Here is a 25,986-nt window from a genome sequence, read left to right on the forward strand (position 1 = left end):
TGCACATGTAACAATGGTTATAATCTGAGTTATCTTCTAATATGACCATTTTGTCCTTGAAGCTTTCCCTTCTCACTTCCTTCTCTCTACTTTCAGTTGAGTGGATAAGTACAGGCATATGTAATGCTTAGAGGTGGTTGAACACATTCATAACCAAAAGTTATTTGTGAAGAACAAACTTTCCAAGAATTTCAACACAAAGTGGACACAAAGTGCTAATTTTGCTAACTACTCTGTCATATACCAGAAACCTCTTTAATATCTAGAAATGAGAGGATGCAAAATTGGGACTTGTTTGTTCATTATCTATATCACATACACATCAAAACACTTAAGTTCTTGTTGGAAACATCTAGTCTTTCAAGATGTCTACTCATACAAAACATATGGTAAAAATAGAGGACAAAGTAATGCCCTTTAAGTATATTTTGTTAGTCCATAAGAATGACTGCCATTTTGGTGAATGGAATTGGTAAATTTGACTTCTTGAACTATTATGTGTTGAATATTCACTGGGTGGTGGGTCGGGGAAGGAGAAAGTATCCAGAGAGAAGCATTCTGTGCCCCTTAGATTAGTTTTGATTGTCTAGTCAATGTTTTATGTATATTTTGGTTAATATTGCTGGGTATTAAAAGTTAAGTCCTAATGCCCAAAGAATGTTAGAAGTAGCAAAACAATCCCACCACAAATGTCTTTTTGGTAGTTTTTAGGAATAACTTTCTTCTGGGAATGACCTTTGTCAAACCATCTCTTGGAACTAAGGGTCATCCCAAACTTAGTCACCAAAATGGTGAAGAGGAAGAAAAGGGGAAGGGGAAGGGTATCTGGAGGACAGTTTCGTATTACAGTCATATATCTCTATGTGCATTTTTGGTAAAGTACTTGTGTTTATTATACACAAAGTTCATACTTTATTTCACAATATCTAAGCTTTCTAGATGTCCCAAGATGACAGTGTATCATAAAAAGCAGAGCTAGTGAATTAGCTAACTTGTACATATCTTTTCATCATAATTGATAGAAAAGATGCATCTTGGACATGAAATTGTTTTACCTCTGGGCAGTGCATATCAGGACTTGCTCACTGGGCTGGCAGCAGAGGGGAAGCAAGAAGAACACAGGGAAAGATGGGAGCAAGAGCTCAAGGATTTACATCTGATGTGAGCCACCGATGTATGCATCTTCTGGCTGTACTGCTGGAAATATTTTAATTCACAAGGAACAAAATGCTTTCTTGCTAATATTTTAGTAGTAGAAATCTGGTAATGAACTCTCCTAGGAATGTTATTGTGGTGTACTCTGCTGCTTTATGTCTCGTTTTAAATTGAGCATTAAGGGAGTCCTGTTGCCATTCTTGTCTTTGGTGAAATTTTTGTTCCCAAGAAAGGCAGAATTATCATTTTTTTCTAACACACTGAGTTGGTGTAGTATATTCTTGGTTTAAAAATCACTCACGTAGCCTTGGGATTTTGAACTGGTGAATATGCATGATGTGGAAAAGCACAGTTGAGGTCTACGATCTCAACCACACAGAACGGGATGTTTCGTATGTACACACAGGAACTAGGACAGTCCCTACTAAACTGCTTGTGACTAGATGACTTTGTTCTTTACTTATGTTTTTTATGTTTCCTGGAAAGTAAAAATTAACTTTTAAAAAATAAAAGTTATTTTTTTTAAAAAATGTGTTCCTTTGCCCAGGGACATTTTTTTTTTTCTCTCTGCCTGTTCCGCGGTGGCTCTTCTTTGTGCCCTTTATGTTTCTACACCTCCCATAGTTGCCCCTGTTACTCCTCTGTATTCTAGATATTCCTCACCTTCTCTTTCTTTGTCCTCATATCCACTGGGTTCCGGTCCTTAGACCCTCCCTTTGTTTCACAGCCCATCCTTCTTTCCCCCAGCCTTTCTGAATGTTCTCCACCTTTCCTCATCTCTGAACAACTCCTCCCCACCCTGCCCACACCTCCTCTGCCCTCCCTTCTTCTCTGTTTCCCTCATTCTGTTTCCTTCCCTTCTCAGCTGTCACCTCCAATCCCTCTAATGCTCTCCCTCCCTTAGGTTCCCCCACCTTTCCCAGCATGTCTGTGTACCTGGTTCCATTTCTTCTTCCCTGTTTCTCCTCTTCCTCATACTTCCTGTTTCTTCCCACTCCGCTCCTCCTCCTCTCTCCTTTCTGTTTCCTTGTCTGCTCTGGTTAGTGCACTACAGCTGTACATCGCAGTGGGTTTTGGCATGATCAGTGCACCACTCTGATGCTCCCTCCCCCTTTCTTTTTTTTTTCCCCTTTGCTTTCTCCCCTCCTTTTTCCCCCCCTTTTTGTCACATGTGCTCTTAAATTGCCTTCCTTTTGACTGTCATTTTCCACAGTTCTATGATGTGCTATGACCATTTGCTTATAAGAATCTCAGTAAGAAACACAGGTCTCAAATCTCACAGAGAAGGCAAAGTTCTCTTATTAACTGTGGTCTTTTGACATTATTGAAATCATCCAATAATTTTGTGTATAGTTGATGGCCCCTTTGTCATGTGGCCATTGTTAAAAATTCAGAATGAATTTGTGTTTTGAGTGGTAGCTTTTATTAACTGAGTTTGATATCTTCCTTGTTCCTAACCTAAGGGGCTATTGTTCATGCCATCTATAACTAAGCAAGCAGCCTAAAGTCCTTAATAGACTCATTTCCTCATATTTAAAACAGGAATGAATTAACTATACTAATAAATAAGACTAAAAATAAATCCATTCCTAAATTTAAAAATGGGAAATTTTTACTTCAAAATCTTGTAACACTTTCTTTTACTTGTGTCACTCAAGAATAGTTAGAAGATAATGAAGACACTTCGGTCACAGAAACATCCAATTCCCACTGAAAAGCTGGCCAGGACAGAAGAGCATCCTGGGGGGCCAGAGCTGCTACAGCTCATGCTTCCTGTAACTTTGCTGTTGTTGTTATTATTATTTCTAAATAATCCAGTTATTAAAACTGAATAAGCCCATAGAAACAAAGGAGTAAAACACGGTTCAATTCTCCAGTTATATTATTAGAAGAAGGGGATTAATCACATGTCCAATGCTTATGTTACATATCAGATAAAATAATTTGGAGAATAAATACGAAGGATTTAATATCTTTTGTTGCCTTTCAACCACTCTTCAATTGCATTCTCTGCCACAGGTTGGATTATGCCACCTTAGGAATGGCATAATAAATTTACGTATTGTAAATTTACGTATTAGAAAGTAACTAAATGGGGAGATGCAGACGACCTAGTGGAAGACCAAGTGAGGAGGGTGGCCACACAGCGAGAGGTCTGGCCTGGCCTGCTGGCACCAAGGAAGATGAAAAGAAGACCCCCTACTGGGTCTATCAGAGATGAGTGTGGCTGGTGTAAGGGGCATTCATATGGAGGTGTGCCAGCAGCATAGTGGAAGACTGTTACATACAGGGTACTGTTAAATATATAACTATTAAAAAGTAATGGGAGAGGACAGGGTTCTCCCTGTTAAAGAACGGACACACAGTACCAAAAAAGAGTAACTAATATGAACTGGGGATTTGAAATTAGAGATAATGGGACAATTAAAACTATGTGCCACTGAGTAGCAAGCAAAGAGAAGAACTCAGCATCTTTCAGCTACGTTCTTGCCAAAGATGCTTTACTGAGTCTAATCACAGGAGGAAATGAATATTGACTCAAATTAGGGGACATTCTTCAAGATAAGTGGCTATTTGCAAAAGTATCAATGACATGAGAGTTCCAACACCAGGAAATTTAAATAGACATGACAACCAAAAACTATGTGTTTCTAAAGTAGATTCTTTTGTCAAATAGGACACTACTAGGACAACAGGAGAAATTTGAATTGGGTGTGGGATTAAGTGACAGTAAAGTGACATACTCTTTCCTGATCTGGAAGGCTGTAGTGTGGTCATACAGAACCATGTCTTTGTTTGAAATATGCACTAAAGGGCTCAAGGATGTCGGCGATGGGGGTAGGGGGACATATGGACTTACTCTCAAATATTTAAGGGAGGAAAAGTTCTTTATCACTTGGCTATACATTTAAATTTGTATCAAAACACAAAATTAGAAAAAAAAGATAATTAAGGACAAACCTTTTCATAGGGTATCTGCAGAAGATCTAACACCACAGAATGAGCTCCCATATTTTTCAGTAATCGCTGATGTTGATTCCGACACTTTTTATTCTGTACACAGAGTTTACTTAACCTAATCAAAATCTTTAAAAAAGAAGGAAAGCATCACATATGACAAACAGCAATATTAAATAAATATAATATGTAAGCAATGATTATGTGTCATGCAAATATAAACCCATATAAAGATATTGTAAATTTGCTGACCTCCTTTACAATTCGATAGTTATTGCTCTTATTGCTGTCAATCTGAGGTTTCTTTGTTCCATCTTGCACTGGACTTAAAATGTTTGATTCCTAAAATAAACAAAAATATATATTTTATGCCATAGGTAGCTTCATAATTTATTTTGCAATAAATATACTTTGTGATTGTTTTTAATAAATTTATTATTCAGCCAAATGTTTCTTTTGTGCTTTCTTTACTGCATATAAAGCTTCTTGGCTTGAACAAATCATGCAAATTACCACCATCTAATAAGAACCCAATTATAAGACAAATGATATTACTAATAATTAAGAAACTGTATTTACAAATAAAAGTTATTATACATAAAGCTAGTATATATATATATGTACATGTCTGTGTGTGTATATATGTATATTTCACACATATCGTAGTTTTATGTTGTCTCTAGAAAAAGAACAGTAAAAATTCAGAGCATAAAAGATAAAATTTTGTCATCAGGGATAACCCATAATGAACTCAAGAGTGAAGAAGCATATCATAACAGCTGACCACATGTCAGGAAGGGAAGAAAGAACAACTTAACCCACGGATTTTCTGCCAGGTTACCATGACATCCTTAAGAGTCACGACTTGGGGCCACCCAAGCATGTACACAGCCATGAAAATGAAGAAAGGAAAATAAAACTTCAATTATAAATAATATTTCAAATTACTATATTAATAAAGCTTATTAAGAAAGTCTGAAACACCAAAAACACTTAATTATAATAATTATTATGTGAAGCATTATAAAAAGCAAATGGAATGCAAATATTTTAAATATTAACTATTACAATAACCATATAAAAATATGATTATAAACAATTCCATAAAGATCATTTTTAATTAAAACAGTACATATCTGGTACTAGATTATGGTGAATGGATCAAAAAATAAATAAAAGATGTGGTCCTTCTTACGGTCCTTCTTACAAGAAAATTAAAGCCTACCTAAGAAAATAGGGAGGAATAAGAAAATAAAGAATTTACTGAAGTTTGTTTGGATAAACCCAACTACTATGTATAACTATAAAGCTCTAATTTTTTTAATAAAGGTAAAGATTTGAATTGAGCAGACTTCACTATTTGGAGAAAGAGAGAGAATGGCTCTACAATTTAGACACCTTAATGAAATAAGTCAAGTTTAAGCCAGGTCTTCAAAGTAGAAACCAGTTAAGCACAAGGGATACCTGGGCAGTAAGGGGATGACTTGGTCAGAACAGGAAGTCACCTTAGCCAAAGGGACCTGGGTCAGAAAAGGCATATGCTGAGCAGAAAATGGCAAGAACTGACAGACCATGTTGCATGGGCGATTACATCTCTCATTTACACAAAGTACAAAATTACACTTGGGATAAATGTCAAGTTCAACTAGGGTTAAAAACACCCTAACCTCCTGACTATTGATGGCACTGGATTCTCACAGTTAAGGAGGACCCCAGTCTAAGCTCAGAAAGAAGTAAGAAAATAACATGAGGCCAATCGATATAATTTCATTTGTCCTGAGCTATTTTTCCTACTGTGCTCCAGGATGAATCACAAAATTAATGCAAACCAAGGGGGAAAAAAGTACTTTGCTTCTGGTCCAACAATTCTGATGAAAGGCTTCAAGCCACAGAGTGACTTCGCCAGGGTTTAGCCAGCACACTCATCAGTCAGCTTTGCATTCCTCTTTCACTTCTCTCCTTGAAAATATTGTGCCAAGCCTCCCAATGTGAATTCTACTTTAGCAGGTGACCTCCTCTTCCATTTATTAAGTAGATAGAAATGTCCCTAAATGACATTTCCCTTTTTCACTCAAAAATTTCCACTATCACAAACTGTCTACCTTTACTAAGAGAACAAAACTTTTGATGTGTGGATTTTGAAAATTTCCTGCCTCCTCTCCCTGCTTCAATCCTACTTCTCATACAGGACCAGTTTCTACTCTCTACTCTTTCTCATCTCTTTAAAAAGAGATGTCCAGTTGAGGATATTCAAACACATTCCGTGATATTGCCCACCCTGGAAACTAGTCTTGCGTATCAGATTGTTGCTCCCATTAATTATCTCAAAAGAATAATCTATGCCACACTAAGATTGCATTATGTGCCAATGACTCAAAATTGCCAAAACTTTCTCCAGCATTTGACTCAGTGGTTCGTTCACAGTTTTTGTTAAGCCCCATTCTCTGCTTTATTGTGGCACAATACTCTTCTCTATTATCTTCTACCTTCTGACCAACTGTCTCTTTTTTATCCCAAAGAACTGCAACTGCAAAAGGTAAAAGAGACAAATGTTGAAAGTCTTTAAAACTTTACTAAGGCTGATTTCAGGGCTGTTTCCCTTAGTTATCCTAATAAATGCTAGGAAGGTCACTAAAGCAGTGAAACCTCCACTCCAGGTAAAGGGAAAAGATATTGTCTACCAGACCCTAAACATTAAGAGAATCCCAAAAAGTCATAGAAGAAAATATTAAACTGTACTTGTAAGCAAAGCCAGCGTAGAAGAGGCAAGGTAAGTCAAGTGGCTTAGATGGAAACTATCTAGATGGAAAGAGACTGGAGGTCATAGAATGAAACACACAGGGTTTCTATTTCATAGCAAAAAGAACATATTGATGAGAAGTAGAAATTAAAAAGGGTAGAAATATAATTAAATTTTCTTTTTCTGATCTCAGAGGTGGAGGCTGAATTTTTATAAGGCTGTTTCTTTTTTTTCTGGAAAGAAGAAATATTAAGGAAAATCAAATTTATACCACAAATCAAGATTAAGATTTTACCAAGTCTAAGGACTGACAAACCTCCAAAGGTAGAAAGATCTTTGATCTTTAAAGAAGGCAGTTGAAAATGCAGGCAAAGTTTTGGCCGATATATTTAAGCCTGTTTTTCAAACAATGACCTGCATAAAAAGCAATAGTCTTGTTTTAAGAAAAGTAATCTTGGGCAAAACACACTATAGTACAGGAAGTTACGCTCTTTAGTTCAACCCAGGGGAAGACTCAGACAATGCTAAACTGTGTTAACTATGGGAATCAAGAAGAATAATGATTTTAATTTAAAATTGCCAGCAGTCAACCCAAGGAGACAACACTGGAGAATTCAATAAACAATCCCTTTTAATTTCAGAAAATAATGCAACATAATTAAGTGGAACAAAAGTATTAACCCAAAGAACATCTGGATGATTCTAAGTGAGTCATCAGGGGAATCTAAGAAATATGTAAACAATGTACCTACAGTTAGGTTTTTATTTTTTTATTTGCAAATGCCTAAACAAGGGTATTCTAAGAATTTTCCTCCAGAAAGAGCAGAAATTAACTGTATTTTTTATATCCTACACAATCTTAGCCCTACTGAAGTGACCAAATCTACAAAGTTCTAACTTCATTCTAATGATAAAACGCAAGAAAAGTGCAAAATGTAGAAGTGTAATTTATGCAGAGTCCTGAGCAAGCCCAGGAAAAATGTGTAATGCTGTGAACAGTGCCACACTTACAGCACATGTCCAAATAACTCTTTGAAAATGGTAACAAAGGATAAATATGGAGCTCCAACAGCACTTGCACTTTATTATAATTGCTTCCTGTCATCTGGACAACCTGAATTTACTTCTTCTAATGGAATATGGGAAATAGCTTAGTTAAGTGATTTTATAGAGGCAGCTATATTTTTAATCGTAGAAGTATATACCACAATACTAAGCAGTAGGTTTAGAAACAAGACAACAAGAAGAGTCTAGAAATTGGGCAGGTGGCAAGGTTCTAGGCAGAGACAAATAGAGTAAATACCACTTCTAAAGAGAGGTTCCTCCCAAATTTTTTCTATTTCCTTTTTTGTTTTGGAATTGGGTGTGGGTAGGGAAGGGGCAAGGAAAATCTTTAATTCAACAGCAAAAATAATATAAGAAAATAGTATCATATGGACTACATGGCAAACTTAACACTGGCACCAATTCATGGGGACCCAGCTTCTTAATTTAAGCAAGGGCAATCATGCTTTTAAAAATAGAACTTTCCAAATCCTACCATGTAGAGCTGCTGGCATCTGCAGCTGCACGATTAAAATAGCTCAGTGCATGCCTTCTATTCATCCCCACCCCACTGAAGCTTAAGGCGGTCCTTCCCCACCAAAGTTGTCAAGTCAGCAAGATGGCAAAGCATTCTGCTCACCATCTGGATCCCCAGACTTCCCTCCATGTAACCACCCTTCAGACCCATCAGGGGCATCATTAACTGTCCAGTGTCCCCACAACTCCAGATGTCAAATGCCTTCCTTCTTTCCCTACTCCCTCTAAAACATGGGGAGGAGATCTAACAATCAGTCTTTCAGATTTTTTTTGGTCAATCGGATTATAATTTGACACTTTGGAATAAATGTTCTCCTCTTTAGACTATTGAATAATAGCCCTTCATAGGGTGATGAAGTATTTTTTCTCCCTTCCATCTAAGAGTACCATCACCTACCAGTCATTTAGATGGGGTGCAGAATGTCTAAAATCATCCTAGGTCTACTTGTCTGAACTTGCCTATAAAATTAATCTGGACCATCATGGATGGTGTCATAGTTAACCATTTCTTCTTTGTTTTGTTTTATTGTGCAGTGCTAGAGATATAACCCAGGGCCTCATGTGTGCAAGGCAAGCATTCCACCGCTAAGTTACACCTCCAGCTCATGGTTGACAGTTTCTGCTTCCCTGAGAAGTGCCTAGTACCTACGGCTGCTTGAAGGCTTGGACCATGATTTACAATGGCCTGAGAAGGCTGTCTCCCTTACTGGCAGTGACTTCCCTTTAGATTTCCCTCAACCCAGGCCCAAATCTCTTCCCTTTGAGAGAATAAGTGCACACACTCCTAACTTTACCCTAAACCTGTTTCCCCCACATACCCTATCCCCAGGAAAATACAATGAGTTTTCTGACTCATTCAATATCATTTTAAATGGTATTTGATAATGTTTAATCTGAGATCCAAGAAAACACCCCAAATTTACTATCTGTTTCTCTGACAACTAAAGTAACAAAAAGCATATGCCCCTAGAGAGTATTCTCTTTTCTAGAGGTATTAGTAAATACTGGGAATATATCAGTGACAGGTATGTTCAGTGTAAATTAATAATTGCTGTCATAATGTAACAGGAACCTGTCGTCACAGAAAAGCTCTTCTTCTTTCTTTTCTTTTTTTTTTTTTTTTTGGAAGAAATGGGGTCTTGCTGTCTTGACTAGGCTGACCCCAAACTCCTGGCCTCAACAATCCTCCTACATCAGCCTTCCCAGTAGCCGAGACTACAGATGCACATTACCATGTCAAGATTAACCCAGAAATTTTGCAATGCAACTTAAGGGGTTACTAAAAACTCACCAGAATTATATAAAACATGGAAATGATGGGCAGCCTTTTAGTAAAGAGAGTGGCAGATAGTAACAAAGAATTGTACAGGAAGTGAGGACAGTAACATAACAACAGAACCCTCAGAAATTGCCTCTGGTACCTATGGCAGCCTGTGAAGAAAGGGTCCTCCTAACAGTCCTCCTCTCAGAAGTGACTGTGAGAGGAGGCTGTTGAACACAATGTGTGGCGGGAAGGAGTCACTTTCAACCAAGTAATTACTCTAATCAAGCAGTCATTACACAAATGTTGACACCTGATCTAGTGACAAACCTGTGCTGATCTGACTGCATCAACATTGATTATTCCCTTGTAAGATACTTGCCAAGAATTTTAGAGTCTTAGGAACTTAGCATCTTCACTAATAACCTGTATTGAATTAAAAACAAATGGAAGCATTTTTTTTAACAAAAGGGTAAGACAGTGATTGTTCTTTTTAATATGAAGGGAAATACTAAGTTCATGCTAAAACAGCATTAATTTTAAATGTAGGGTAGAAGACAAAAAGATTCTTCTTGTGGAAGTAATTTAAATAACAAATTCAGGAAGTGTAAGCATTACATTTAAGAATTTGCATTACAACCAAATAGAATGAGAATATATAAAACTAGCATTTGGGTAAAACCCAAAAATTATTTTTCAGCAGTATGTCAAACAGAAGGGCTAACTGATCCATACTTCTGACAATCACCTTCACTAACATTAGCTCAGACGTAAGGACAGGGATAAGTAATGTGACATAAACAAGATAAATTATACAATGAGTTCTGGAGTAAAAATAGAAAATAAAGATAAGAAAACAGATTCTATCAAAGGAGAATGCAGGCAAGTACTGCCCAAATTAGAGAACTAACTTTCTTCATGAAATTACCCTGGCATCCCTTATTGGCCAGGCTAAGTAACAGGCTTATATAAAACACAAGAACTCTTTCTGTATGAGACCATGAGGATTCAACATTCCACCAAACCCTGCTGTCAAAAGTCACCTCATCAATCACAAGTTGTGCTGCAGAAACAGTGCTTATGTAGGACTATTTTCCCACTATGAATAATCGAGTACTCCTACTTGGGAAAGCAGAACTGTCTTTCAAGACATCATTCTAACGAGATTTGCCTCCTTGCTTGCTTCATCAAAGCAAAGACCAGAAGTGGTGGACAAAGACTGGAATACAGATTTTGCTTTTAAAGAGAAATGGATGTGGACATAATAGACACATCATCAGACAGGGAAGGTGTGCCCAGAAAGAAATAGAGAAAGAATAAGGAATGGAGGAAGGGAAATGAAAAAGGAGACAAAGAAGGAGGGAATTAATCTATAAGTAATTAGGTATATTAAGTAACAAAATAATTAAGATAAAGCTACAAACTAAAATTCAGTGCCTATGAGGGATTTTATTGCTAACAAAGACAACCCAAAAGGTCAACAAGAAGACTTCTATCGTTTCCCATTGAAAGGCAGTCAGGAAATCTTCTGAAAGGACTTGTAAATAGGTACCTATAAAATAATCATGGAGACAAGGAAGAAGAACACCCTCATGCCACGTGGCTCTGTACAGTTGCTGCACCAAGCAACAGGATGGCTCTGCAGCGTCACTCAGCATGGGTAGGCACTGTGTTTTGGGGAAGAGGAAACTACAAGCTGAGCATCAGCAAGAAAAGATAAGACACGAGACCTCCACCCTCCCATAAGCCAATGGAGCAGTGCTGAGAGCTCTGCCAGATGCCAGCATGGGTCTAGAATCCCTAGTAACTGCTCTCCTAACCCCCACGGTAACTTCTTACAGGGCAAGCTTCAGAGTTTCTCAGTTAAAGTACACACAACTGTCTGGCCCGTTGCTTATAGAAATTGCTTAGGTACACCAGCTATGGAGCTCATAGAAATTGGACTGCTGGGAGCAGAAGGCACAGGTCCCACCAGAAGCTGAGTTAGTGTACAGCACAGCACCTTGGAGGAGAGGGACTCTCTCCACCACTCCCAGCAGCCCAGGCAGCTCCATGTCCAGGCAACTCAGAGTGAGCCCTGGAGACATTTTTCAGTTAATTCTGTTCTTTACATCACCTATCCATTAAGAGAAAAAAAATCAGAAAGAAAAACAGACAGATATGAATCTAGACTGGATAGATTTGAAAAAGAACCAATTAGTTGAAAATGAAAAATATAGTTTTTGAAGTAAAAACTAGATAGATGGTTTAAATATCAGACTTTGGATCATTTTATTTAAACATTTTTACAAAATTTTGCATAAAAATTAGAAGTTTTTTAAAGCTGGAAATCACATATAGGTGGGTAGATAGATAGGGAGATAAACACAAATCCACACGCAAATACAGAAGAAAAATCACTGTAAGAAAATAAATAACAAGAGAAAGGACTTCTCTCAAGAGCACTGTGATGTCCAAGTGACCTGCTTCTCCAGCCTAAATAAAGAGATGGGTGAACGCAAAGGGCAATCCTGACTTAACCCACTCGGATACGGTTTCCTGAGTTAATCTCTCCTTCCTATATTTAGAAGTCAACCCATATTTGAATGTGATGAATTAGTAATTGCTCCTAATGCTACTGACACTGTCAACTGGTTACATTCTAGCCTTTAAGCTTTCATAAATGATGGTATTGTCTTTTAAATGCCCAGGAAGATAAGTTTAACAAAGGGGAACACTACAACATATTATAGATAATAAAGCACATGGGTACTGGGGATGAAATGGACTCATTAGAGGACCAAATCCATTCCATTCTCCTCCTCATTTATAAAAGAGTAACTATAGTAATGGGATAATTTGGGGTCATATGCTGAGATACATAGTGTTGGTAGATGGCTTTCACTTCACATTTATTGCCCAGAGTATACAAAACCTACAGTTGAGGGGAAGAAGAATATTTCGGTAATCAGAAACATTTTTTTATTATCAAAGTGAAGAATCCCATTAATGTTATCTGGTCCTCTGATATCTAAGCAGGCACAAAGTTAGACCATTATGAGTTGTTTGAAAACAATGCCAATGGCCCTGTGTTTAGAGCCTTTGTAAGACTTACTCAACAACAAAGGACTGTTATTGGTATGGGCCTGCTACTGGCTGTTCCCATTGATATTGCGATTTATTCATCCTGTTTACAACACACTGCCACTGTCTTTGCCTGATGGTTCATTGCATAATATAGATTATGTGACTGTGTCTAAGTTAGTAACTCTGTAGCTTCTCACTTTTCCTCTCCTAAAATTAATCCGCTACGAATGTACCTTTCTCCTGGTTTCTCAATCCACTTATCTGCAAACATTTCCACTGTCATTTCCCTAGTTTGGGCTTTCAAAACCTTATACCTGAATTTGTGCAAGAAGCTCCTTAACTGGTTCCCCACTTTGGTCACTTGTTCTTCTGAATTCTGCCAGACCAAAAAGGAAAAAAAGGTCCAAGATAATATATTTACCTTCCTACCCAATAATCTTCAGTCTCCCAATTTTGTCATTTCTAATGGAATTGCTTCTTTTTATTGACTGCTACTATTATTCTAAACACGTTCACTGACTAATCCTTCAAACAGGCCTAGGTAACATGTCTGGACTAAGCCCTCTCCAAGTTGTTAGCCCACATGGACCAGCCCTCCTCCATACTACACAGCTCAGTACCGAGTCCACTGCTGTCACTGTTGTATGGGTGTCCATTCTGTCTGCTCATTCTTTGAGGGCAAGAGCCATATCTGGAATATTAGATTGGGTTCTAGACATCAAACATTAAGAAGAGAACAAAGGCACGTGAACACGATGGCAAAGGGGCTGAAATTATACCTCAAATGGAATGTTTCAAAGTATTTTCTTCTGGAGAAACACAACAGCTAATCAAGCGAAGGAGGTTGGGTGCATGTTCCATATTGCCTTAAACCTAGCAACAGTGAACAGCCCAGGGACAAATACACAGCTGAAAATACAGAAGAGCTATTTATTGTGGAAAAACTGTAAAACAGAATATGATGAACTAGAGTTCAGAGAAACCCCTCCTATACAACATTTAAAGGGACAGATAAAATATTTAAGATGCCTCTTTTTAGTAGAGAGACCAGAAACTATGAAAGGACATAAAAGTTTCAGAGCAATAATCAAGTACTGAATTCATTGTTGGCCTTGAGGGCTTCAGTATACATCTGATAATCAGGATTGCAAGTTTTAATGTGATACACACACACACACACACACACACACACACACACACACATAAACAAAGAAAACAAAGAATGAATCCAAGGATGGAAGGTCTGATCAGAAATCCTGGTACACAATCAAAAATATCAAAGGGAGACACCACGGTGATAAATTAGGAAAAGATATAGCACAGAAGAACCACAGGAGTCCCTGTCTTGGCCTGGACTTTGGCTGAAGTTTAAAAGGTAGAGAAATGCTCTTGAGCTTCCCATATATAAAGACAAGCCCACTTTGACTCTCCATTTGGGAACTGAATTTCCACTAATACAGTGGCTCTTAAAAGCCCAAACCAAAAATATATTTGATGTGGTTACAAAATGTAATATCCCGAGGTGCCTCACAGAATCAAATTATAATTGTCTAGATTAAGCACAGACCTCAGAAGAATTTCACATATAAAGTTACAAAGAATGTAAGTTCATAACAACAAAAATTCCACTAAACACCTAAATAAATGCCTCCAGAGGACTTCTGCAAGAGTAGCTAACTTAAAATTGCAAATGACCCTCTTGTTACAAAACAACTAGATTCTAAATATAAGTCTATTTTAAGCATATTTCCTGAAAACGAAGGTCTCCTCAAGAGCCTGCCCTACATCTCCTAAGGGAAAAAAGTAACCAGAAATCAGATCAGGGAGCTCCAATCTACAAGGCCACAGAATAAGTATCCATTAAGTCAAATGACAATACTACTTCTAAACCCAGAAATTAAGGAAACTCTGAACAAGTATCAAGTTTGGGGAGCTAAACCCAAAATTTCTGCCTTAGGACAGGTGAGCAGGAAGGGAGCAACATGGTCTCAGACTAGCAGCGCCCCCTGGCAATAGGCCGAGGCAATAGCAACCATTCTAAGAAGGAAAATATTCCCTATTTCAACTCCAAGGTCTGCTGATCAAAAGATAAGAGCTCAAAACCCGCTGGCAAGCAGTTGTAGCAGCTTCATTTATAATGGCCCAAAATTTTGAATAACCAAGATAACCTTCAATGAATGCATAAGCAAGCTGTAGTATTCATCCAGTGGGCTAGTTAGAATAAAGAGGTTTTTAAAAAAAATAGATGTCAAGCTACTAAAGAATATGGAAAGCCCTTAAATATATATTACTAAGTCAAAGAAACCAGTCTGAAAAAGCTATATCTTATATGATTACAACTACATGACATTCTGGAAAAAGTGAAACTACAGAGACAGTAAAAAGATCATTGGTTGCCAGGGACTCAGGGGTTCAGTGGAAAGAGACAAATAGGTGAAGCCCAGAGAATTGTCAGAAGAGTGAGACTATTCTATGGGATGCTGTAACGATGGATACATGAAATAATGCATTTGTCTAATTGCAAATTGTCAATCAGAATTGATAATGCAAAGAGTGAACCCTAAACAAATGATGGACTTCAGTTCAGAAAAATGTATAATTATTGGCTCATCAATTGTAACAAATGTACCACACTAATACTAAAGGTTAAAAATAGTCAGAAATGAGAGGGGGAGAATCTCGTTTTCTGTGAAATTCTTCTCTGAAACTAAAGTTGCTCTAAAGCCTATTCAAAAAAGATATGAACTCATATTTAAAGATGATCAAAAATATAATGAAATGAACAACATGAATGAGAAGAAGAAACACCAAGGTTCTTCAGATCCTGGAGAGTCCTACACACAGGATATAAAGTAGCCATATGGAATAACAAAAAGTAAAAGGCAATAAGACATCATTTAAAAAATAGCCAAATTTCAGGTATAAAAAAGTGTAATGATGGATGTTAAAAAATTCAATTCATCCCCCTAAAGCTCAGGAAATAATGCCAAAAGTTAATAAATGCGATGGCATCAAATTAAAAAGCTTCTGTACAACAAGAAAAACAATTAGGAATGTGAAGAGAAAACTTAAAGAATGGGAGAAAATCTTTGCTAGCTACTCTTCTGACAGAAGATTAATATCTAAAATACTTAAAGAACTCAAAAGACTTTATACTGGGACAGCAGTTGTGGCTCAGTGGTACAGTGCTTCCCTAGCATGTATGAGGCACTGGGTTTGATCCTTGGCAATGTAAAAATGAATAAATAAAATAAAGGTATAAAAAAAGTTAAAAAAAAGACTTCACACCAAAAAAAATCAAATAACCCGATTAGTAAATGGGCAATTGAATTAAACAGACAATTCTCAAAAGAAGAAATACAAATGGCCAACACATATATGCAAAAATGTTCAACATCATGAGCAATTAGGGAAATGCAAATCAAACTATACTGAGATTTCATCTCACACCAATCATCAGGAATACAAATAAGCAGGATGTGGTGGCACATGCTTATAATCCCAGCAGCTTGGGAGGCTGAGGCAGGAAGATTACAAGTTCAAGACCAGCCTCAGCAACTTAGTGAGGCCCTCAGCAACTTACCAAGAACCTGTATCAAAATAAAAAAGGCTGGAGGAAATTTGGATTGTGTAGAGGGAAAAGATGGGAGGGGAAGGGGCGAGGCAAGGAAAGACAGTGGAATGAGACAGATATCATTACCCTATGTACATGTATGATTACACAAATAGTGTGAATCTACATCATGTACAACCAGAGAAATGAAAAGTTGTACCCCATTTGTGTACTATGAATCTAAATGCAGTCCATAAAAATAAAAATAAATAAAAGAAAAAAATTCAATTTTTTAAAAGGCAAAATTTTCCTATATATTTGGAAATATAAAAACTCACTCCCAAGCAATTGTGAACCAAAAAAGAAAATCATAATGGAAAACTTTTTAAATAACTAATATTAAACAACAATAAAAATACAATTTGTCAAAATTTGTGGCACACAACTCTTTAGAAGGGAATTAATTTTTTTTGACAGTCTGTCAACATAAAAGATCAGAGAGCAGAATACATATGATAAAATAGCAAACAAATTCAAAATCCCAACAAAGTCAAAAATAGATTATTTTACAAGAATGAAAAATACATAAAACTCTGGCAAGACTGAGGTAGAAGAAAGACTGAGGTAAACATTAAAAATAAAAAAGAATATTAAGAATATTAAGAATTCTTAAGTATTAAGAATAAAAAAGTGGTCCGAAGGCCCAGAGACCACAGAAAGAAAAAGAAGGTGAAAGAGTGCTGGTTTCAGCAGCACATATGCTAAAATTGAAATGATACAGAGAAAATAAGCATGGCCTCTGCACAAGGAAGACAGACAAATTCACGGAGCATTCTGCATTTGTCCATGCATTCTTGCACAGTAGTGTGACTACTGCTAACAGTAATATTACAGTAACTTTCAACAGAAGAAGAAAGAATTTTGAATGTTTCACCATCAAGACATTATCAATCTTTAACCTGATTTAAACTATGGAAATTACACCTTTCAAAACTTCATATAGCACCCCATTGATGTGTACAAATTTTTTTTATTTTTATGCATTGGTTAAAAAGTAAAATTAATTTAAATTCAAAAAATTTTAAAGATAATGAACAAACATGAACCAATTAATTTCAATAAACTTGAATACTTAAAACATATGGCTTATAAAACAACAAATTGAGTCAACAGAAAAGTTTGAGTGAATTTATAACCATTTTTAAAAAATTAATCAGTAGTTAAGATCTTTCCACAAATTAAATATGGTGTCCAGGCACTTTTACACACAAGCTTTAACATTCATGTTAAATAATAATTCTAGTCTTACCCAAAGAAAAGGAATATTCTGCACTCATTTTATGGGACTAGTCAAATCTTGTTACCAACACTTGACAGGAATAAGACAAGAAAAGAAAATTACAGGCCAATCTCACTGACAGTGTAGATGTAAAATCCTACACAAAGTATTAACACTCTGGTGAGGTAAAAACCATCAGATACTTTTATTCTCTAATGCAAAGTTACTATGGTAGAAGCTCTCTCTATTTAAGGTTTATGTAATTGAAGGGAACAGATTAAAGAAAAAACAATCTGGATAGACATATAAATATATTCAATCAAAAAGTCGATAATTACTTATGAAGGAAGAGGAGGGGGAAGGAAAAACAAAGAAGGGAGGAGGAGAAGGAGGGACTTCTTACTGGTAATATTCTATTTCTTAAGCTATACACTAATTTCAATAGAATATGCCACCTCTCATCATAGAAGTTTGTTGTTTTAAGAAATGTCTCACATATCCTACAGGGTACTGGACTTTTTTACCCTTCCAAGTATCCTTTAACTCTAAGATTTTATAATTCTATATTCACCATAGTAAATAGTACAATGTTTTTCCCATAAAAACAAATAATAATTATCATCATAAACACTAACTGAATGCTGACTTTGGCAGACACTATTGGTTGTTAACCAACATCCTTCCTTATTCTTACTTACTAGCGGATTTAAGTTTTCTGTTTGTTTGTTTGTTTTGTTTGTTTTTGCTTTTCTGCATCCATTGTTCCCATACAACTCGGCATGGGCTATCCCAGATTGAGAGACATCTTACATTTAATCCAAACTATTCCTACAGTCCATTGGTTTAGAGGTAAACATGTGGCCGTGTTTTGACCAAGAAGCTATATGAGGTAGAATCTATTGAGGAGCACCTGGGAAAGGTTCCTTTGTTCCTAAACAGGAGATCCAGAAATATTTCCTGAAGGTGGTATGCACGGATGTGACATCTAGGCAGTAGCTACCACAATGCCACTAGGAAAAAGATCAGCCTCAGAATTAAGTCCAGTGGCCATGGTGACAACCTAAGACAAAAATTTTCTAAATTCCTTGCTTCTTGACTTACTTCTTGCTGGTAACTAATGTCACCCTACTGTGTATATTTTCATGTTGTTTATACTTTCCCACTGAAGCATTAACTGACACACTACATGCTCACTTGATCCTTAAAGCATTTCAAGCTAAGTATCATTATTATGTCCATTTTATAGATGATAACAATGAAACTTAAGAGAATAAAAACAAGTTGCCCAAAGTCACACATATATTAAGAGGCAAAATTTAGACTTCCTGATTCCAATTCCCTGGTATCAATTACCTATGCATTGTCATCACTATGATGCATGTTATTGACTAACATTCACTATTCATTCACAGCCCATGAGGTCCCCTGTACCAAAGACTAGTCTCCCAAATCCCCTGCAGCTAGAGTTCTAAATTCTACCTTCTGTCAAGAAGATGAACACTGGTGGAACTTGAACAGCAAAAGGAAAAGTAAAGGAAATCTCCTTGGGACTGTGAGGACCAAAAAGAATATTCCAGGAGAGCTAGGTGTTTCCCATGAACTCAATTATCTTTCCACGTGCTTTCAAAACTGAGTCAGTGGTGGTGACTGCAGCAAAAGGGGCAGCAGCCAGAGCAGCTTCTGAACCTTTGACCCTTGCAATCAGTAGTGCCAGGGCAATCTCCAAACTGTTATTCCTCCAGTTCTTCCAAATATTTAATTCCATGTATTAAATCACTTCCTCTTTAAAGTACCTAAAACTGTTACCTTTTCCTGAACTGATATATCCTGAACTCAACAAATAAATACATACCAACTTCACTGACTCCTATTCATCTGATGCCCTGAGAAAATGAGTTATATAACCCACTTGTAACGCAGTTTTATCTTTAGGATTTCCTCAATCAAACCACTTGTTTCTCTTTTTTCTTACATAAATACAAAATGTTTGTGAAACTTTTAAGAGGAGGCCATGCATACACATAGAGGCTCTTTCTACCATCTTCCCTCAGTGCATGGGAACTGCAAAGTAGTGATTAGCATTCTCCATGTGAATATAGATGAGATTCTTCTCATCTCAGGAGTTTTGTTTTGTGTTCAAATTTTTAACAGAGAGCAAAATGCATTTTCCTAAGGTTTAGGGCTGTTCTTATTCATTTATTTATTTATTTAAAGAACAGAATCTTTTGAAAAAGGAAGCAAGGCTATATTTATTCCCTAGAATACATGTAAAATATGTATTTTTCAAAAAAAGAGGTATTATAGCTTTTGAAAACATAACCTATTCATTAGTATCATTAATTATCATCTCAGAAAATGAAATTTCATATTAAAGAACATGGATCTTGTTATCAAAAAGGGCACGGTTTAAATTTCAGTTGAGTCACTGGAGTTGACTGACATTGAGGAAGTTCTTGGTTTCTCTGAGCTTCAGGTTATTCAGTCATAGAAATGTAATGCTTACAACTATCTGCAAAGTTTGCTGTAACATTGAAAAAGAGATTCCACATTATAAAAATATTTACTCTAAGATATGGGATGTAGCAAGTACTAAATAAATGCTAAGTTTTCTCTTATGTTTTAAATACATTATGAGAGAATTTTATCCCCCCACCATCCCAAATTAGTCATGAAATAAATTTTCATGGAGTAGAAATTAAGCATTCTATGAACACATTACAAAATCACAGGAAAAGTTTCTAAAAGATGAAGTCAAAAAACTCTTATTAGTAAGTGACAATTAGTCCTGAGACAAGTAAGAAGTAGTAGCCTACCAATCCAACCCCCCTTTGAAACTAGTAAGATTTTGATTATGAATTATCACCTATTCTGTTATCACTCTTCACCGCATAATGATTTGAGTTCTCCAACAACACCAAAGCTGAGGCAGGTAAGCCTATAGCTTATATTCCTGCAAATTAAAATACAACTAAATAAAACATTTGACAGACATTTTAGAAACTTCATGGATTATCAATTATGATGGTCATACTGATCTCTTTTATTTAAGCATTATCACTAAAACACTGCATAAAAAAAAAATTGTCCTATGTGTTAGTAAACTAGTAAAAGAGCAACTCATTAAGCCTACTAGAGACTAAAACCTATACAACAAAAGACTCAAGATCAACACTTCAGTTCACTCTTTAGCTCAAGCATAGTTTCTAGGTATTTTTGTGTTGACAATAAAGCATATTTAGATATTTTTATGTATAAGAGCATAATGAAAAAAAATGACTTGCAAGTTGGGTAAAAAGCAGCCACACTGAATGGAGACAACAAAAATTCTCCTCTCCCTAGGCCTGCAATTATACAGCTTCTTGGATTATGGTATTTATAGTGAACATGAGACAGTAAAAAATTACACAGATGAGGTCGGAGGTAGTAGCAATTGACAAAAATCAAAAGGCAGGTTTGTGGAGTTCATTGACTTAGGGGTAACTTTTATATTCTGATGCTCAAACATTGTCTTACAAACAATTTTGATTACAGAGCATATGGCAACCTATCTGACTTAAAAGACACTGCTTGGGTTATTTCAAAGTAGATCTTGGAAACACACCTCATTTGGTTCTTCACCACCTTTGACTTGACTTTCACCCATTTCTCCATTCTCATAGCTGCTGCTCTTCTCCACCCATAACTCAGATTTTTCTACAGTCAGTCGAAGTTGGTCTAGATCTGCCTTGATTTGCTTGTAGTTATCTACATCTTGATTTGATACCAGCAATTGCACCTGAAAACATCAGAATTTTAAACCTTAGAAGATTTTGTAACTTCTTTTCTTTCTATTTCTTTTATGCCTAAAACCTGAGTCTTAAAACATCTCTTATTTGGAGTTTGATATTTCTAGAACATTTATGAATATTTTAGATGTACATTGACCATGAAAACTTACCTGGAAGTAACCAATATATTGACATGTTATAAAGAATTAAAAAAAAAAAAATGTGCCTTAGCAAAATTTTTCAAAGTTGATGAAAAGTAATTTAACATAAAGAGATACCCTCATTCTAATTTCACTGCTGAAGTCAATTTTTCTAAAACTATTTGAAAATAGGCAGAAACATTTTTTAAGTGGCAGAAAAATATAGATAGATCTAATTTAAACCTTATAATGTAAATTTTTGTTTATTATAATTTATATGTATTATATGGCATACACATATATGCAAAATTATATGCATTTATATGACTACATTTTAGTCATTTCATATTCTTCAGCACATTCTTAGAAAATTTCCTTATAGAAACCAATGCCCTATTAAATAAAATAAATATTAGTGAAATATACATAAACACTTAGGTATTACTAGTAATCTCAAAATTGATGTCTTATTCAAAGATTAAAAAGAGAAAGATTAACTCCATAACAGTTCCTTTCTCTTTTTTTCAGAATCACAGTATTTATTTCAGAGCTACTATTTGTCCTACCCAAATATATCAGTAAAATTTGGGGTCAAAATAATTACAAAGGCAACAAAATTCCTAAAATGTTATCCTCCAGTGCCTTCTTAAACCTTAGTACCTATCATTCATATTAAAGATATTATCTGAAAATCTCTTGTGGGGAACACTTTCTCAAGTAGACCATGCCTTGACATAGACAAGGTCACACATATCTTTAACGAATAAAAACATCTCCAGCAAAAGTCATGCAGGCTCATTAACTCTGCAACCATGAAATCAGGATGGGTGACATTTTCAAAGCTTCAACTGTGAGCCCCTCAATCTTACCTGCTTATTTATTTTTTTCTTTTCTTTTTTAATTTTTTTTTTTGAGTTGTATGTCTTTATTTATTTGTTTATTTTTATGTGGTGCTGAGGATCGAACCCAGTGACTCTTGAATGCCAGGCAAGCGTTCTACCACTAAGCTACATACAGCCCCAGCACCACCCCCAACACCTTTTTAAGGAGCCAGTATTGAACTCAGGAATTCAATGTATGGTATACACCGGACAATTGCCCTACCATGGAGATACATTCCTGGCAATAACCTCACCTGTTTAAATGCCTGTAAAACTTCCGCTCTCTGGCTGAAGTGCTTGAAGAGTAACTGCAGGGCTCCAGATAGCAAAGGAGCATAGTCATGCATAATCAGATGAATGAGGACCCGTAAAAATGTCCTGCCTCCTTCATCATCAAGTTGCACTGGATTTTTTTCCTTTCTATAAAACCAAAAACAATTCTAAAGTAACATATTTACATAACATCTATATTAAAGTGATTAAACTTGTGTCTGTTTTCAGAGTTATGTGACTTGTTTTCCCAAATTAGGAAGTGAAGGAGAAGACATTTTCACTTTTTTTCCTCTCATGTAATTGATAAGGAAACAACAGAAAAGAAAGACTTCTATTTGTCTTTGGGAGTAGGAGTGACTAGCCATCCTAGTTTGTCTAAGACTGAGGAGGTTCCTAGGCAAAACTAGGATGAGCTGGCCACCTAGGCATAGAGGAAAGACAGGCATCTGAACCCACCCAGAAGCATTTATAAAGAATGTCCACCAGTAACTGATTTTTCCCAGAGATCCCTACGTGACAGCTAGAGAAGGGCTGGAGAAGAGAAGGCCATGTGTACATGATCATCACCAGAGCCACTCTGTGTTTGGAATAATGGGGCTCTGAACAAGACTCTAGTGGAGTAAAAGGTCTACCTACAGTCATACACTGTTAATAATGAGGCTGCACTCTGAGAAATGCATCATTAGGTGATTCCATCACAGCGTGAACATTGGAGAGTGTACTGTGCCTACTGTACGCCTATGCTATGCAGTGTGGGGGATGTGTGTCTATTGCTCTTACAGCTGAGATGAACAGAACAACACAAAATCAAATTAAGGACAAGAGAAAAAAAATGATACCATCAAGAGACAAGGTATATGAGGGTGCTGCTGGTGTAACAGAGCATGCTATTTTATAGAAAACCATTTTTAGTAAGTAGGAATACATTCTAAAATAATGATAAAAAGAATCCTATAGCAAATGCATAAACCAGTAACATATCATTATTATCGTTATCAGGTATGTACATGTCGGGTACAAAATCTTATGTGGCATATTTCAATACAACTAGCAGCAAAGTAGGTTCTAGACAGTATCACCATAAATACATGAGTACTGTGCTGTGCTCCTGTCCTGTCAGCTACAAACATCACTGGGCTATAGGAATTTTCCAGCTCTATTTCAGTTTTATAGGACCACTACTGTGTATGTGGCTGTCATTGGCCAAAACACCATAAGCAACATATGACTGTATTTTAAGATGAAATCATATACTAGTTAATCTTTCTTCTCAGGAATAATGAAACACTTCAATAAGAAAACAACAGCAAAATCTAATAACTGTGATATAAAAACAAACCTAAATCAAATGTTCAGTAAAGATAAAAATATTTGTCCTCTTAATTTTTGTTTTTGTTTGTTCCTAACAACAAAGGCAACAAAAAACTTATTACAGACTTTTTTTAGGTTCTCATGTCAAATATTTAATAAAAATAAACACTAAAATCTCAATAATTTTAGCTTATTTTACTCTTTTGTTTTGATTGATATTACTTTCATTTCTGAAAAAGAAACACTTTAAAACAATAAAGGGCAGAGTACCCAATATAAAGGAGGGTAGTCATGCCAAAAGCATACTGTTTTCTTTAATCATGGATATTTCCAATATCAGAAAATAGTTTTATTGTTAATGTATAAAGTTAAAGATAACATTAAAAGAAGTTACTTTCTTGCCTCAAATACTTAAGATTCAGGGAAATAATGTTTTACGACATGCAGTGATACTTATGTCAGGGGAGTTAAAGGGCATTCTTCTGCTGTCATTATTTAAGAAAAGAAAAGCAAAGAATTGAGGGAAAAGTTCGATACACTGATCTCATCTCTTTTGTCATTTTTTTTTTTTTTTCACCCGACCTAAAGGAAAGCTATGCTTTCTCCTCTAGAGTATATTAGCAGCTTCTTTTCTGGCAGAAATATGTTAACAACAATAGAAGATATAAAAATAAATAGATATAGGGAGGGGAACAATAAAATCTTATATCTATAAAATTCTAGGTAAAATCTTATTTGCAAGTAAAATAAAGACACATGAATGTTACCATACCTTCCAGCAAACATAGTTTCTGCCTGAGCTGCAATTTCATCTATATCAGGAACAATAGCTGCAAAGATAGACAATAAAGTCTTTATCTTATCCTAATCAGGAGCCACAATATTCATATTAGTACTAGTTTACCCGAACATATTTTTGCCTTCCTTTATTTATGACACCAAAGGTCAACTAATAGTTTAAAAATTATAATATATCCCCCCCACTGAGAAATTAATGTTTTAAACTGAAATTTCCACTTATTTATTTTGGTGTTGGGTATTGAACTCAGGACCTTATGCATACTAAGTTTCCTCTTTTTTCTTTTTTAATGCACACTATATTTTAAATTAATGTATTACTGTAGTCAAGGATTCATTTGTTTGTTTTGCAGTACTACAGATTGAACCCAGGGGCATTCCACTACTGACCTACATCTCCACCTCTTTTTATTTTTTATTTTGAGACAAGGCTCATTAAGTTGCCAAGGCTGGTCTCAAACTTGCAATCCTCCTACCTCAGGCTCCCGAGTAGCTGGGATTATAGGTGTGTGTCACTGTGCTTGGCTAATCAAAATACAATTGAAGATCAGAAAGCACCATTTACAAAGGTGCCTCTTATCTATATGATCAGGTGTGGGTATGTGGGTATACACACACACACACATACACACACAGAGTTCATATATATCTACACATATGAACATACATATATACATACATACATATAATTTAAATAGGTAATGACATGGAAGGATAATTTTTCAAAGAAACAAAATGTACATGAGTCTTGTTACTGTACTACATTTCCGAACAACATGATTTTTTTATCTAATCTTACCAACTTCTAAAATTCCATCTTTTTTCTTGTGGGACAGGGTGGATTTTTTTCTCTATGCAAACTAATCAGGGTTCCTTACTATTCCCCACCACTAACATTTTGAAGACACTTTATTAAGATAACATGTTTAAATGAAAAATATACAATTCATTTCTCATCTCTAAAGCATAAAAAGAAAAGAGAGTAACATAAGGAAAAGCCATTCTCCCAAAAAGGCATCACTTACAGATACACATGAGGAAAGCGGTCAGGTCAATCAGAGAGAACGGGTTTTCTGGGCGCCCCTAGACCTTCCCTCTGGTGCTTTACTGACACTTAGAGCTCATGTTTCCCGAAGCCTGGCTTCTGGGAGCTAATAATTGTTATGCTTCTGTCAATGCAACCGCCAGCATGACTTTCTGTTTCTGCCTTTTCGTTCCTGGAA

General features: G+C 36.0%; 1 protein-coding gene across 2 annotated transcripts in view; it reads right to left on the reverse strand.

The window, feature by feature from the left end:
• ITPR2 (inositol 1,4,5-trisphosphate receptor type 2) overlaps positions 1–25,986 on the reverse strand; it is a 525,070-nt gene that overhangs the window by 252,625 nt on the left and 246,459 nt on the right. For both annotated transcript variants that reach the window (XM_079139251.1, XM_079139250.1), the window contains 5 exons: positions 24,738–24,795; positions 22,636–22,801; positions 21,195–21,368; positions 4,366–4,455; positions 4,117–4,242 (listed from right to left, as the gene is read on the reverse strand). In XM_079139251.1, coding sequence (XP_078995377.1) covers positions 4,117–4,242; positions 4,366–4,455; positions 21,195–21,368; positions 22,636–22,801; positions 24,738–24,795 — 614 coding nt within the window. The remainder of the gene's footprint in view (positions 1–4,116; positions 4,243–4,365; positions 4,456–21,194; positions 21,369–22,635; positions 22,802–24,737; positions 24,796–25,986) is intronic.

The sequence above is a fragment of the Sciurus vulgaris genome, assembly GCF_902686455.1.
Source record: "Sciurus vulgaris genome assembly, chromosome: 5".
In the NCBI taxonomy this organism is placed as follows: Eukaryota; Metazoa; Chordata; class Mammalia; order Rodentia; family Sciuridae; genus Sciurus; species Sciurus vulgaris.